General features: G+C 41.7%; 1 protein-coding gene across 8 annotated transcripts in view; it reads left to right on the top strand.

Annotated features, from left to right (window-relative positions):
- The window catches only part of LOC131248919 (uncharacterized), a 43,424-nt gene that overhangs the window by 19,789 nt on the left and 9,168 nt on the right, over nt 1-14,467 (top strand). For 7 of the 8 annotated variants that reach the window (XR_009172554.1, XR_009172553.1, XM_058249441.1 and 4 more), the window contains one exon: nt 2,552-2,632. The exons of the other annotated variant lie outside the window; for it this stretch is intronic. Coding sequence is in view for 5 of the 7 variants with exons in the window: in XM_058249441.1 (XP_058105424.1) it covers nt 2,552-2,632 (81 nt within the window). In the remaining 2 variants the exon portion in view is untranslated. The remainder of the gene's footprint in view (nt 1-2,551; nt 2,633-14,467) is intronic. 8 annotated transcript variants of the gene reach the window in all.

Raw genomic sequence — 14,467 nt, 5'->3', positions numbered from 1 at the left:
TGGACCCGTCAAAATTATAAAACTAAACGGTCTCAATTTGTATGAGGTAGATTGTCCACATTCCATGGGAATTAGTTCCACATTCGATGTGGAGGACCTAGTTACTTTTCAGGAAACCACTAATACTTTGTTCGGCCCTTCGCCCACCTATCCTGATTCCCTAGATTTATCCCTTGATTCATGGCCTCTTCCTGACCCATCTTCCCAGCTTCTACCTCCCATACCTACCCCTCCCGACCCATCTTCCCAGCCTCTACCTCCCATACCTACCCTTCTTGACTCATTTTTTCAGCCTTTACCTCTCATACCTACCCTTCCCGACCTATTTTTCCAGCCTCTACGTCCCATACCTACCCGTCTCAACCCATTTTCCCAGCCTCTACCTTCCATATCTATTCTTCCTGACCTTTCTTCCCAGCCTCTGCCTCCCATACCTAACTTTCATACACCCAAAGAGGAAATAGAAGATATCTTGGACCATCAGACAGTTTCAATGTCGGACGGCGAGTTTTAGAAGTACCTGGTTAAATGGAAGTCATGCCCAGCTTCAGACAGCACGTGACTCACTGAGGAGGAGCTTCAAAGACTTGATCTTGACATCTTGGAGCGGTTCAGGAGTTTTATTTCGTCAATAGCGAAATCTTTGTAGCCGGGGAGAATTGATGGGAACATCACGCGCACTCACGCCCCCCCCCTTCTGATCCGACATCCTGGAACGGTTCAGGAGTTTTATTTCGTCAGTAGAGAAATCTTCGCAGCCAGGGAGAATTAATGGAGACATCACGCGCACTCACGCCCCCCCACGCACTTATGCCAGGAGGGCCCCACCGTCGATCTGGATTTATGACGACGTTTAGGGAGGGCCTCCTAGTTAGAAGACGGAGTTTTGGTTCAAGAGAGTGGACCCAATAGCCATGAAAAGCCCATCATGGGATCTCATGATCATGACCCATTAGTCGGATTGATTTCATATTCTAGTTTTTGCTTATTTATGTTATTTAGAATATCGTAAACGCTTTAGATTTCTTTGATTGGTTTTTATTTTAGTTTACTTCATTGCCAAGTAATAGGTTGCACACATGGCGCGAGTTTTAGGGTATAGGGTTTTCCCTATAAATAGGCACCCCTGTAGTTCTTTTGATTGATTGAAGATTAATAAAAATTTTGCGTTTTCCTACTTTCTGAGTCGTGTAGCCTAATTGGGTGCGAAGCCCTCCATTCATCGACGGGTTAACTATCGTGGTGCGAAGCCACATCTATCCCGATTCGCCCCCATCCATCGCCATCTTTACTACCCATCTTCTACCATCTTTTCTTCTCTTCTCACCCTATCATCTACACTTTGAATCAATCATCTATTGCAATAATTCTCCTCCCCACAGTAGAATTTCAGAATCTGGCCCTACAGGAGGGCTAAAACTTCGGCAGAGCACCATGCACAAACCGTACATCGGATTGAGCTGAAATTTGGGGGTTTTGGAGTCCATCCCTGGCCGACCAGGGCCAAGGTGACCTTTTTTTGAATAGTGCGCCCCACACGTGTGGCCGGGATCATACGCACGTGCGTTCGGGCCATGGTTGTTGTCCACGCGTGCGGTACTTCTCTGGTTCGTCTCTCTCTTCTCTTTCACTCTGCTTTCACCCAAAATCCCTAAACGTAACCCTAAATTACTCAAATCTCCAATTTTATGTGCCTTTTCTTACCCTAGGGTTCCTCGAATTGGAATTTCTGAATCACTTGGATTAGAGACTGATTACTATGCATGTGCGGATGATTATTTCTTATCTTTGAGTATCGTTTGGTTCATAATTTTTATTGATCCAGCCCTATCATGTGTAGGCCTGGACCTGCATAGATTTCCCTTAATTGAATGTTTGGACTTTCATGTGGGATATGAAATTTGTGTAATTGTTTCTGAACTAACGTGATCTTAAGCCTGAAATCTCGCATATCATATTTAATTTTCATGTCCTGCATCAGCCTGCATGTTTGAGGAGACTCCAAAGTGGGCCTCTCTTGGTCACACGTGCATCCAGTTTTCTCATGAACGGTTTATATGCTAAAATAGCATGCACATGCAGAAAATAACTTATTTGGTAGGATTACACAGCTGTATACACAACTATATGGCTGTGTATACAACCCCTATAAACCTCATGCATGATTTGTGGCAAGTTTAGTAGTTTTTGAAGCCTATATTTTTTGCTATTCATTTTATGTAGCCCGAGCTTCAAAGTCTTTTCCTTATTTGTTGGAGAGAGTTGTTTCCGAAAGCTGTTTATAAATATGGCCTAGGGCTAGGGCTAGGGCTATATGCATAGGAGATATGATGCTTTGAATTAAGAAATTTGCTCAGTTTTTAATCTTTCCAGCATCTCTTATTGTTGCATCTTTTGGTAATTCTTGTGCTGGAAATCTGGTATGCATCTGCCATTATTTTTGGAACTAGTTTCGATCCTAGATTGCATTAAATTTACTTCAGCATGTTTTGCGAATGGCTTCGACCTTGGTAACCTGGTTTACATGGTTGTTCTCAATTGTACAATGCAGCTCTTATATTGCTCCGGGAAAGATCATACGAAGTAGGTGAACAAAGCTGGATGCTTCAAAAGGCTCAGTTAGAGTCCGTAGGTCCAGTTTACTTCCTCAAACTCTTCTCTTATTGTTGTTGTTGTTAACATCTTAGCATCTTAGTTTTCTTAGGACATCCACATGTTATTTTCCAAAGAAATAACATGATTGTTGTTGTTTTGTTTTTTGCTCCTAATTTTAAGAGCCACATCTCCTTTATAACACAACTATTGGGGTAAGGCTTTGATGATGTCTACTTTATAATAAAAACGCATCTCTACCTAATATTCAATGATAAAAAAGATAGAACGGAATTTGGATAAAGGTCTCTCTTTTGGGGATATTATCATAATTAACTCTTTTGTAAGCAATGTATGGCTAGTATATTCAATACAATTATTTCTGTCATCTTTGTCTATACTCTATATTTGCTTTTACTATTATTAGGCTTTTATCATCTTAGGTAGATTAGATTGATTTGAAATCAACTATAATTGATTTGAAACCAATCTCTTAGTTGGGGGGATTCTCAAAGACTCACTGGGGGGGATGGTGTTTGGGTTTGTAGGAAATAATCATTTCTCCTTATCAAGTGTAATATTCTTGTGAGTACAAGTCTTGTCCACTTCTTTGTGATTTGGGTGTTTTTTTTTTTTGGTAAATCAGGAGAGAATTCATTGAAGAGGAAAATTTACACAGGGGATTCAGGCAGACCTTACATCAAAAAGTGGGAAAAGACCGCCTATCGTGAGGAAAATGCACAACAACTCCCCAAGGAAAAGAAAAAGCAAGAAAAAGAAAATCAACCCTTCCTCAAGTTGCCCAGCCCCACCCTATCTAGGAAAAGAAGGCCTTTGGTCATCTTGGGGAGGCGTGAAGAGGTTCGGAAGAAAGATCTGGTCTGACCGTTGCTACCTCAACTTGCCAGATCGTCCGCCACGCTATTCGCTTCCCTAGGGGCGTGGTTGATGGATATCTCTCGCAGCGACATAAGGTCCCTAGCCCTCGTCCACCAGTAGACCATGGTCTAGGAAGGGGCAGAATTCCTGTTGAGGACGCCTACAACTGACTTGGAATCACTCTCCACCTCCACCTTGGTGTAGCCTAAATCCACACAATGGGATAGGCCCTCCCATAAAGCTCTAATCTCTGCTCGAAAGTTGGTTCCAAAGCCGTAGCCTGAAGCAAACGCGAATAGGAAATCTCCCTCAACAATTCTTGAAACACCGCCACCCCCAAAAGGGCCCGGGTTTCCTAGGGCTGATCCGTCCACATTAATTTTGACCCATTACCGTTTGGGTCTCTTCCATCTGACCATCCTTGTTAACCTTGTAGATGAATTAGCATCAACAATCCCCATCTTTGGAAGGGCATGGGCCAAAGACAATGAGACATTCAAGGGAGAGGGGAGGGAATGCCCGATCCTGAATATCCAATGATGGACATTTGAGATGACTTTCGAGGCAGAAGGAGGGGAATCGTCAAAATGAGAGGCGTTTCTAGCTGCCCATATTTCCCAGAAAATGAGGGTGGGAAGAATGCCCCTAATGGAATGAAGACAGCTCGAAATCGCTGCAGCAACCCACCATTTTGCTGCTTTACTGAATGCTGGATTATGATTAGAGGAGTGGACTTGGAAAAGTGATGTAAAACGTGTCACTGATACGTTCCCAGCATGGTTGGGAAAAAGAAGGTGGACCGTAAATTGACCGTAACTTTTGATCCAGGTATCGTTATGGGGCACACAACCTATCAATCTTTATTGAAACGGGTCATTCGAGGTGAACTGACCCACAAAGTGGGTTGCAACTGTCCATTTCGTCAGAAAACGCGCACTTTCAGCTCAAAATGAATTTTTAGTAATTCTGAATTTTTTAACATTTTAATATTTTCTATTTTTAGAGTTTTAATTTTTTTTTTTTCCTTTTAAGAAATAACATTTAATTATACGAGGACTCTTCTAGAGAAAGTTTATTTGGAATTTTTATTTTTAGAAATTAGGCTTTAGAAGAGTTTTATTAGAATTAGGATTTTTATTAGAGTTAGAATTTTGCTATTTTTGGTAATTACGAATTCTGGTTTATTTTTTCTTTATTAATGGTGTAAGGAGACAGATTAGATGATTATTCATCAATCAATTTCGAATTTATTAGAATTTATTTCTATTTTCTTGCTTTCTTTCCTCGTGGATTCGAGAAGTCTCTGTGAGGAGTCCAGAGAAGTTCTGTGTATTCAGAATAGTTATCCTCTTGAGGAAGACGGTGCTCGACCTCACGTCCTCTCCTGCGTCAGTTTGGTATCAAAGCGAGGTTTTTCCTTGGATCGATGCCTTCTAATGACGGGTCGGGCAACAATCCAATGGGTGGTGCTCCAGGGAATTTACCTTTAACGGCGGCAGCTTTCGAAGCGACGTAACATGAGAATCGACAAGCCATGCAAGGGCTGCAGGCTTCCATCGATCGCATGGCAGATTGCTTGGCAGATCGCTTGGCGGAAGCTCTAGGGCAGCTCCGTGTTCATGGTGGTGATCCACCACCAACAATTGCTAGAATTCGTAATCATACTGATCGTAGGGCGATGCTATCAGTGAACCACAGGATGGATCAAGAATTCAAGAAGAAAGTCGATTTTCCTAGTTTTAATGGTCAACTCTACTTCAAGGACTTTTTCGATTGGTTGCTTGAAGTCGAACGTTTCTTCGACTACATGAATATCGTAGAAGAAAAAAAAGTAAACTCGTAGCCTACAAGTTGACGAGCAGAGCTTCAGATTGGTGGAAATAACTTCAACTCGAGCGGATGAGATAGATGAAGGTGCCAATCCGCACGTGGTCGCGGATGAAGAAGTTATTGTGCATGCGATTCCTCCCCACAAATTACGATCATGTATTATTCCAACAAAATCAAAATTATTGGCAAGATAACCAATCAGTAAAAGGGTTATGTAGAGAAATCCTATTATTTGTCGGTGAGAGGTGACCGGGTCAGAACGGAGTTGCAACAGACCACGGGATTCATTAGTGGCGAACATGTGACCCCTAAGAGAATAGAGAACCAACTTAAGACTTCTAAAGTGGAGGGAAAATCTCTCATGACTGAACAAGCCTTTGTTAAACAATCTCAGGAAATGGGAGATATATATATGCATTAGTTGAAGAGAAAAAAATATGCGGAGCCTATGAACATCCCAGAGGATTTGGAACTAGTGTTGTAGGAGTTCAAGTCGGTTGTGCCCAATGAACTCCCTAATAAATTGCCTCCCATACGAGATATACAAGACCACGTTGATCCCGTCTTAAGGGAAAGTCTGCCTAATTGCCCATGTTATCAGAAAGAATGTGAGATCTTGAAGGTAAAAGTGAAGGAACTGATCAATGCTAGTCAAGTTAAGCACGAGGACATGTATTGTGTTAGCTAAAGAGCTTAATGCCAAGTACAAGAAAAGGGCTAATAAACATTGGTGTCAGAAGTTAAACTTAGAATCATAAGCCAAGTCCCTTGAATAACTCGAGGACAAGTTTTTTTCAAGTGGAGGAGTTTGATGTAGAACGTGTCACAGATACGTTCCCAGCATGATTGGGCCAAAAGAAGGTGGACCGTAAATTGACCGTAACTTTTGATTTGGGTATCATTACGGGGCGCACAACGTATCAATCTTTTTTGAAACGGGCCATCTGAGGTGAACTGACCCACAAAGTGGGTCGCATCTGTCCGTTTTGTTACAAAACGCGCGCTTTCAGCTGAAAAATGAATTTTTAGGAAAAAAGTTGCTATTTTTAGTAATTCCGAATTTTTTAATATTTTTCTATTTTTAGAGTTTTAGATTTTTTTTTCCTCTTTAGAAATAACTTATAATTATACTAGGACTCTTCTAGAGAAAGTTTATTTGGAATATTTATTTTTAGAAATTAGGCTTTAGAAGAGTTTTATTATAATTAGGATTTTTATTAGAGTTAGAATTTTGCTATATTTGGTAATTACGAATTTTGGTTTATTTTTTCTTTATTAATGGTGTAAGGAGACATATTAGATGATTATTCATCAATCAATTTCGAATTTATTAGAATTTATTTCTATTTTCTTGCTTTCTTTCCTCGTGGATTCAAGAAGTCTCTATGAGGAGTTCAGAGAAGTTCCGTGGATTTAGAATAGTTATCCTCTTGAGGAAGACAGTGCTCGTCCTCACGTTCTCCCCTACGTCAAAAAGTTGCTGAAAGTGATTCCAAACTTTTGACGCGATCTCCCCCGAGAAGAAAATGTGGTCAATGCTTTCCGCGTGGATCTGTTGAGGAGCTTGGCAGCAAACACATTTTGAAGCCATGTGGATGCCTTTGGTTTGAGCTCTTACTTCAACTGGGATGGCTTTGAGAATGATTTTCCACGTTAGCAGAGATAGTTTAGGGGGCAGCTTGGGGTGCCACACCCACTTGGACCAAGCTTTGGTGACCCCAGGAGATCTAGCCAACTACCAGGCCGCGCCCACCTTGAAATCTCCTAACGGGGAGGCTGTCCAGATCTGTTTATCGACTTTATCAGAAGTGCAGATCCCCTTATCTGTTACATGTCACTACTTGTGGGAGGAGGAGCTTTGCAGCTGACAGATCCCGCCAGCCCTTGGGACCGATCAACTCGCTGACAGGCAGATTCTGCTGCTGTGCTGTTGGAATTTTCCAGCTTGAAAGGGGCCCCAAGATGGACAGTTATCGGGCCAGAAACTGCATGCACCAGCCCCAATGATCCACCGAGTGTGGGTTTGAACATTCGCAAAGGCTGAGCGTATTCTTCTCCACAACGGCGATGCCCAGGAAGGGAGGGACTGACGTCCATCTGCTATGGAGTTCACCGAGTATTTGGCCTTCATGAAGGCAGCCCAGCAGCTTCCCACCCCGCTGCACTTGATGGTCCACGCCATTTTCCACCTAAAAGCTTGCATGATGCTTTTCAAACTTCTCATACCCAAACCACCTTCATCTTTCGAGTAGGATATGTTCTTCCAATTGACCCAGTGACAGTGTTTTCTATCTAATTGATTCGATAATTGGATTGCACCAGTGGTGTATTAACTAGGGCCCAAAAAACATATGATACGAGGTGTATTCAACCATCTTGGCCTCATAGTAGACAATATGGGCCCATGTTTAGTAAAATTCTTTTTTGGCCCAAATTTTTTTTCTTCAAAAATTACAGGGAAAATATGGAAATGCAGGACACTAGAATGTATCATTTTTAATGTTTTAAACATGTATTCAATGGTGTATCAGACCATTCTTTGATAAAAATGCTTTCTCTCAGCTTAACTTGCTAAAAATGAACTAAAGTCCTTAATTGAACACAAAGCAAGTATGATTTGATAGATTAGGCCCATTACATTGAAATAAAATGAAAAGAAGATTAAAAACAAATAGAAAGAAGTGATAGTTTTGTGCTTCTTCTAGATTTTCCCAAAAATAATTCATTCCGCTTCGAGTCATTGAATCTCATTCAAATCTTGTGTCTTGAACCTTAAAATAGGCCTGTGTAGTATGAATGTGTTTTAAACTTCCTTCATGGTTAAAATGAAGAAACTAGTGAATTTGCAAGAAAAAGAAGTTGATTAAAAAGTTTCAACTTTATGGTCCCGTATTGGGTATCGGCTGTATTGACACCAATACGGGCCAATAAAACCATTTTTTTTTTTCTCAAAAGGACTGGTTCATCCCCGTATTGCATAAAGGGGTGGGCTGATATGGCCATATAGTAACTGATTTCAAAACCAAGAATCCTATTTATCATCACTTTCCAACCAAAATAGAGATTTTAGTAGAAACTACATTATGCAAAATCCATTTACACCAGCCTTGAAATTCAGTACCATGGCAAATATGATTCCGCAACCAATTCCGTTTTATTAGAATTCCCTATAAAGCCACTTTAATCTCTCCATTTTCATCCCCGGAAAACCCTGCCTATACCTGACAATCCTTGGTTACTGAGAGAGCACGCATTGTTATTTAGTTTCCACCAATTACTAGGTAGCAGCTTCCAGACTGTCATGACCTTGAACCTGCTGCGAAAGTCATAAGATTTACATTCGATTTGATAGTCTTGAAACGCTGCTCCTTAGGACAAGTGATACTGTAAAACATGGCATGAGGCCCCACAAAATGGCATGAGGCAACCCAAACAATCTGAAGTAGATGAAGGAAAGAAGCCCAAATATTCACTGCATAACCACAATGTAAGGAGAGGTGTCCATTGACTCTTCATCCACCCAAAAGAGAGAACAAATGTTTGGAAAAACCAATTCCTCTTCTTCAGATTATCAGTGGTGAGAATTTTATGAGCAACCACCGTCCAACAAAAGGCCTCCACTCTAGGAGGACATGCCCCACACCTCAGCTCACAGAGGGCTCAAAAGCATTGTCAGAGTAAGAGTTTTGAAGCCAAAAACTTACCTAGCTGGGAGGGGGGCAAATCCTCTTGTCCAACTCATCAGCGGGAAGGAAAGCGTCCTCCAGGATGCCCAAAAGATCTGCGAGCAAGAGATTTTCCTCGTCTGTAATGTTCCCTCCTTAATGGAATATTCCACGCCACTCTACATCCCACCTGCTTATAATGATTGCTATCCAGGATGCCGCAATGAGATATCCGGATTCCTGAATAAATTTGGAAATGATGCGACAAATGGGTTGGCCCAACCCAAAGGTCCTCCCAAATCTGATACAGTTCCCCACCCCTATTTTACCCATGTCCACCTTATCAAATACCGATATGTCTTTCCAAACTGCTGATCTCCCCCCGCTTGATTCTACACAGTGACTATCCCCTTGGTTCCTCTCCATATTTAATAACTGAAAGTCTATAACCTCTGTCCAAGGGCTTCTTGCTGGTTTTGAAAAGTCCACCAGCACTAGAGAGAAGGGTCCATTTTTTGTCCTTCATTCTGTGCTAATGTTATTGTTTTGTTTTAGCAATTCATCTTTTGTGAGATAATTGTATGGGAATAATGAAACGTTCTCATTGCTTTTGCAAGTAAACTTGTGGCTGGACAAGAAATGGGTACAAATAAGTGCTACAGGGAGATTGGTGGACAAACATTTTTCTTCTGAGACGCATACTTCATACTGGAGAATAAAACTGGGCTATGGTGGTCCAAAAGAAACAAATATACAAGGAAATATACAAGGAAAGTAGAATAAGAACTAAAATGAAAATTTCATCTTCTAAAGGAACTTGTTTGTATGCTTCTGAATCCTACTCTATATTTGCCAAGGCATTGATGATAGTCACTGATTCTCTGGGTCAGCATCATATAGATTTCAGTTAAGAATAAAAACAACAGGAAGAGAAGGATATTTCCCCAGATAGAAGGTCCAATTAAAACACATCTACGAGAATTGTAAATTCTTTAGTTTTGGGAACGAAAGAGGCTTGGAGTACTAGCAGTCTCAACAAGCATGCATACGTGAAAGGGGCTTCAAAGCAAACCCTTCAACTATAAAATGTCAAAAAAAAAAAAAAAAAAAAAAACACACCTCTTCCCCCTTTTTTATTTCCCAATTTTATCAATAAATTGTTAGGGGACCAAAATGCCACTAATGAAATCTCAAGACATAACCACATCAAAGCGTATTAAGTAACATTCCAAGTCCACAACCAACCTACAAGATGCACTTGCACTCCCTACTAATCCACGCATACACATGTGGGACCCGGACACACACTGCAACCGGGCCACATGTGTACACTTCCAAATTCGTGCCATCCATCGTCCAGATTATGATCAAAGAATACCGCCATGAAGCTACTGTCTTCATGAATCCATCCGTGACACTGTTGCTGATGTGCAAACCTGATGGCCACCAGATCCAGACCGTTCATCAGATCTGAGATTGGATACGAGCAATCCAATAGTGCAAACTCAGATCTGACAGCTAGAAAAGTCTGCAGGTCTGCCAGTGTCTTGGATCGCACCATTATGCTACATTTGTGAAAAGTTCTGTTGCATAGGTTTTCTTTCGGATTTTGTAAGTTCCATTTTGTTGCTTTGCCTGCGAAAGGTGCACCCTTTCAGGTAATCAAGCTGCCATAATTCCTAGGAAACACTGAAGTGGTCACAAGTATTTCGCGATGATTTGATATGACAAAATCTGAATATGCGCTAGAAGAACAGTTGGACTTTCTGCTGCAGGATTGCATGTGCATATGAAATAAGAATTAGTCCCCTGAGAATTGTATCCAGTACATGTTGATGAGTTTGCTTGACTGCAAAGTTCAAAACCTCTGAGCAGTACTAAAGTGTGTGAACCACGCTCGAGTTGCTTTCTTGAGTTTATAGATGGGTGTACAGAACTTGCAAACAAGGTCTGGAGTAGGGGAAAGTGTTGTGCGAATGAAGGTGCTGCTCCCATTTTTGAATCACCCCCGCTCCTGCTTTTGCTTCCTAGCTGTTTGTCCTCGCTAACATTTTGAAACATTGCTTCTCAGCTCCTGCACCTGATTTTGCTGCCCTTCCATTGACACTTCATATGGCTATAACTGGAAGCACTGTAAGATGTTCTTAACATCCAACCTAGTAGTGGACCATCCCTGTTATCTCGAGAAATAACTGGTCAAGTTGGTTACATCCTTTGAAAGAACGTCTGATTAGGGATTTCTTGTTAACAAGGACAAATTAAGGGACTGAAGTTTGAACAGATGAAGGATCCCAGTTAGGCTTTGTTAGATTGCACAATATAGGTGTTGTGGGCAGGTTGAGGTAGGGTTAGGGTTGTCAGTTTATGAAGAAAGATTAAAGTTTTAGGTTTATGAAGAAAGATTGCACAATATAGGGCTTTTATGTAGGCTGGCAATAGGACTAGGGTTTGTGAAAAAGAACAAGGTTCTTGCTTAACAAAGTGATGCGGACACAGGTGCATTCAAGGTGTACCAACGAAGAAAGCGCCAACCACAAGTGTCGTCCTTGTGGATAGGCGAATATTGAGGAGCTGAAGACCTTTCACATGTGATTGGACATATAGAAGACCCCACTTAGGGAAGACACATGTGAAGGAAGATTGGAGAAAGAGGACCGAGCGCCCAAACTTTCCCATACTTATGTTATTTGCACGTTTTTTGACTTAGTTAGGGGTCTTTTAGTAATCTTATATCTTTATTTGCTTATCCTAGGGGTATTTTAGTAATTTTATGTCTTTATTTGCTTATTTAAGTGGGGTAAAGCCCTAAACACGAATTTGAACTATTGATGAATGAAAAGCAAACCCTTTGGTTGCCTCCTTCCTCTCTTCTCTCTAATGGTGCTTCTTCTCTCCCCTTGATCTTCTTCTTCTAATTTCTTCTTGTGCCCCTCCAACTTCCTCAAGGTAATAACTTTCTTTCTTCTATTTTTTTGTTTTGGCTAATTCCTCTTCGATTAAAATCTTGAGAACCGATCTAAACCCTAAATCCCCAAATTCTCAAATCCCTAATCCAAGAAACTTCTTGGTTCTTCGGACTAGTGATCTTCATTGATCGATTGGGTGTGACCATGCAAGATCGGGAGGTCTCATCCCTCGCCGGATCCAACCTAAGTAGTAATTGAATTCCATACTCCATGGTTGTAGTGATGGCCCGCTCCATTGCATGTTTCCTTTATGATTTTCTCAGTTATGATGATTACTGTTAGAATTTTAGATCATTTATTCCTTTTATTTCCGCTGTTTAATTATCTCCATGAGCATGCATCATAATTAGGGCTGTCCTACGTCAAATTTGGTATCAAAGCCTAGGCTTGCATGGTCTTTGTCTAGATCGAGTTATCAAATTAGGGTTTTGATTTTTAGGTTTAACTTAGGAAAGTTCCAGGTTTAGAAAGTTTTCAATTTTAGAAACTTTCCAATTTTAGAAAGTTCCTAATCTGGAAAATTTTCAGATTTGAGTTGTTTCCTGTTTCAACTTAATTGTGTCAGTTCATAGTAGTTTTGCATTCATCGCATCCATCTTGAAAGTCATAACACCTAGTAGTCTAGTTAGGTAGAGTTTGGTTCAAGTCTTTATTGTATGCCCACGAGAAGAGGTAGAGGTTTTGGACTTCAACCTACCATGAATAACGAGCAGTTATCTGAGCAACTTGCTCAATTGATACAAAAAATAACCGCCCTAGAAGCAGGTCAAAGGCGTGAGTTTGCCCGCCTTGAGAATCAAATTACCACTACCATGACTAAGGTGGAGCAACGAGAGGCACGAGCCACATATGGTCATCAAGACCGTTATGATCCAGATGAGCGTGCGATGAAGAGTGTGAGAGTTGAGGCCCCGAGTTTTGATGGACGCTTGGATCCCAAGGCATTCCTTGACTGGGTTGTTGACATAGACCACTACTTTGAGTGGTATGGCATGTCAGAAAACCGTCAAATGCGGTTTGCTAAGATGAAGCTTGTGGGTCAAGCCAAGCTCTTCTGGACCAACACCGAGCGCAGGATAGAGAGAGTTGGTAGAGCCCCTATCACACATTGGTATGAGATGAAAGAGAAGTTGAAGGAGAAGTACCTTCCTCTCTCATACCGTCAGAAGCTCCTTGACCAATGGCAATCCTTACGCCAAGGGTCAATGCCTGCCGCTGACTACATCGCTAAATTTGAAGAGTATGTGATGCGATGTGATATCCGAGAAGACCCTCTAGTAACGCTCTCGCATTTTAAGACGGGCCTTTGTGCGGATCTTCAGCGCGAGCTTATTACTCGGCCCTTAACGGACTTAGATGAAGCATATCAAGTCGTGCAGGAATTAGAGCAATATCTGAAGGCTCCTGTTGTTCGTCGTTTTGAGTCCCGAGACTCCAATGCTAGATCTAGTTCTCAAGGAACTAGACCTAATATTGGTAATCAACCTAGGGCACAGGCGACCATTCCGCCTAGGCCTAGGGAGGACAAGGGCAAAGGGGTTCTTGGTGCCGGTCCTAGTAACATGAGCCAAGTGAGGTGCTATGAGTGTGACAACCTTGGCCACATATCTAATCAGTGTCCTACGAAGAGCCGTGGGAGAGCCTTAGTTATAGGCGAGTCTCACGAGGGTGGAGATGACCAGGGTGATTATGAAGTTGAAGAGTATCACCCTGAAGGAGGACTTACTGATGAAGAAGTGGATGGAGAAGCAACGCTTGCAGTAGTCAGGCGTGTGTTAGCTCAGTCTAGAAGTAGTGCTGACTGGCGTCGAAGCACTATCTTCTACACTATTGCCAAGTGTGGTGAAAAGAATTGTAAGGTGATAGTGGACAGTGGAAGTTGTCAGAATGTGATTTCCACTAGCACCTTAGATCGCTTAAAACTGAAATCCACACCTCATCCAGACCCGTATAAAGTTTCTTGGGTTGACAAGACATCCCTACCTGTCACCCAGCAATGTCTAGTCCCCATCGAGTTTGGGTCATACAAAGAGTCCCTGTGGTGTGATGTTTTACCTATGGATGTGGGACATGTTATCCTAGGTAGACCGTGGCTATTCGATAATGATGTCACGATCTTTGGCCGTTCGAATGCGTGTACTTTTATGTATAATGGTAAAAAGATCAAACTTAATCCCATGCCACCTGAGAATACACTAGGGAAGAAGAAGGATGAGAAGGCAAGTGAGCCTAGAGAAATGGGGAAATCCAAACCTAAGTCTTTACATATAATCAGCGCAAGAGAGTTTGAAAAAGAGGCTAAGGAGGATTCTATGGTGTATGCCCTTATGGCTAGAGAAATTACACCTGAGGTTCCATCAGAGTTACCCTGTGAGGTGATCTCAATCCTGAAGGAATACAGTGATGTATTTCCTGAAGACTTACCGAATGAGTTGCCACCTATGAGGGACATACAGCATGCCATTGATCTTGTCCCAGGGTCTACTCTACCGAACCTTCCTCACCACAGGATGAACCCTGCAGCGCATGCAGAGT

The sequence above is a fragment of the Magnolia sinica genome, chromosome 6 (genome assembly GCF_029962835.1).
Source record: "Magnolia sinica isolate HGM2019 chromosome 6, MsV1, whole genome shotgun sequence".
Classification (NCBI taxonomy): domain Eukaryota; kingdom Viridiplantae; phylum Streptophyta; class Magnoliopsida; order Magnoliales; family Magnoliaceae; genus Magnolia; species Magnolia sinica.
The sequence above is the reverse complement of the archived record's forward strand: the minus strand, read 5'-3'. Positions and strand labels throughout refer to the sequence as shown.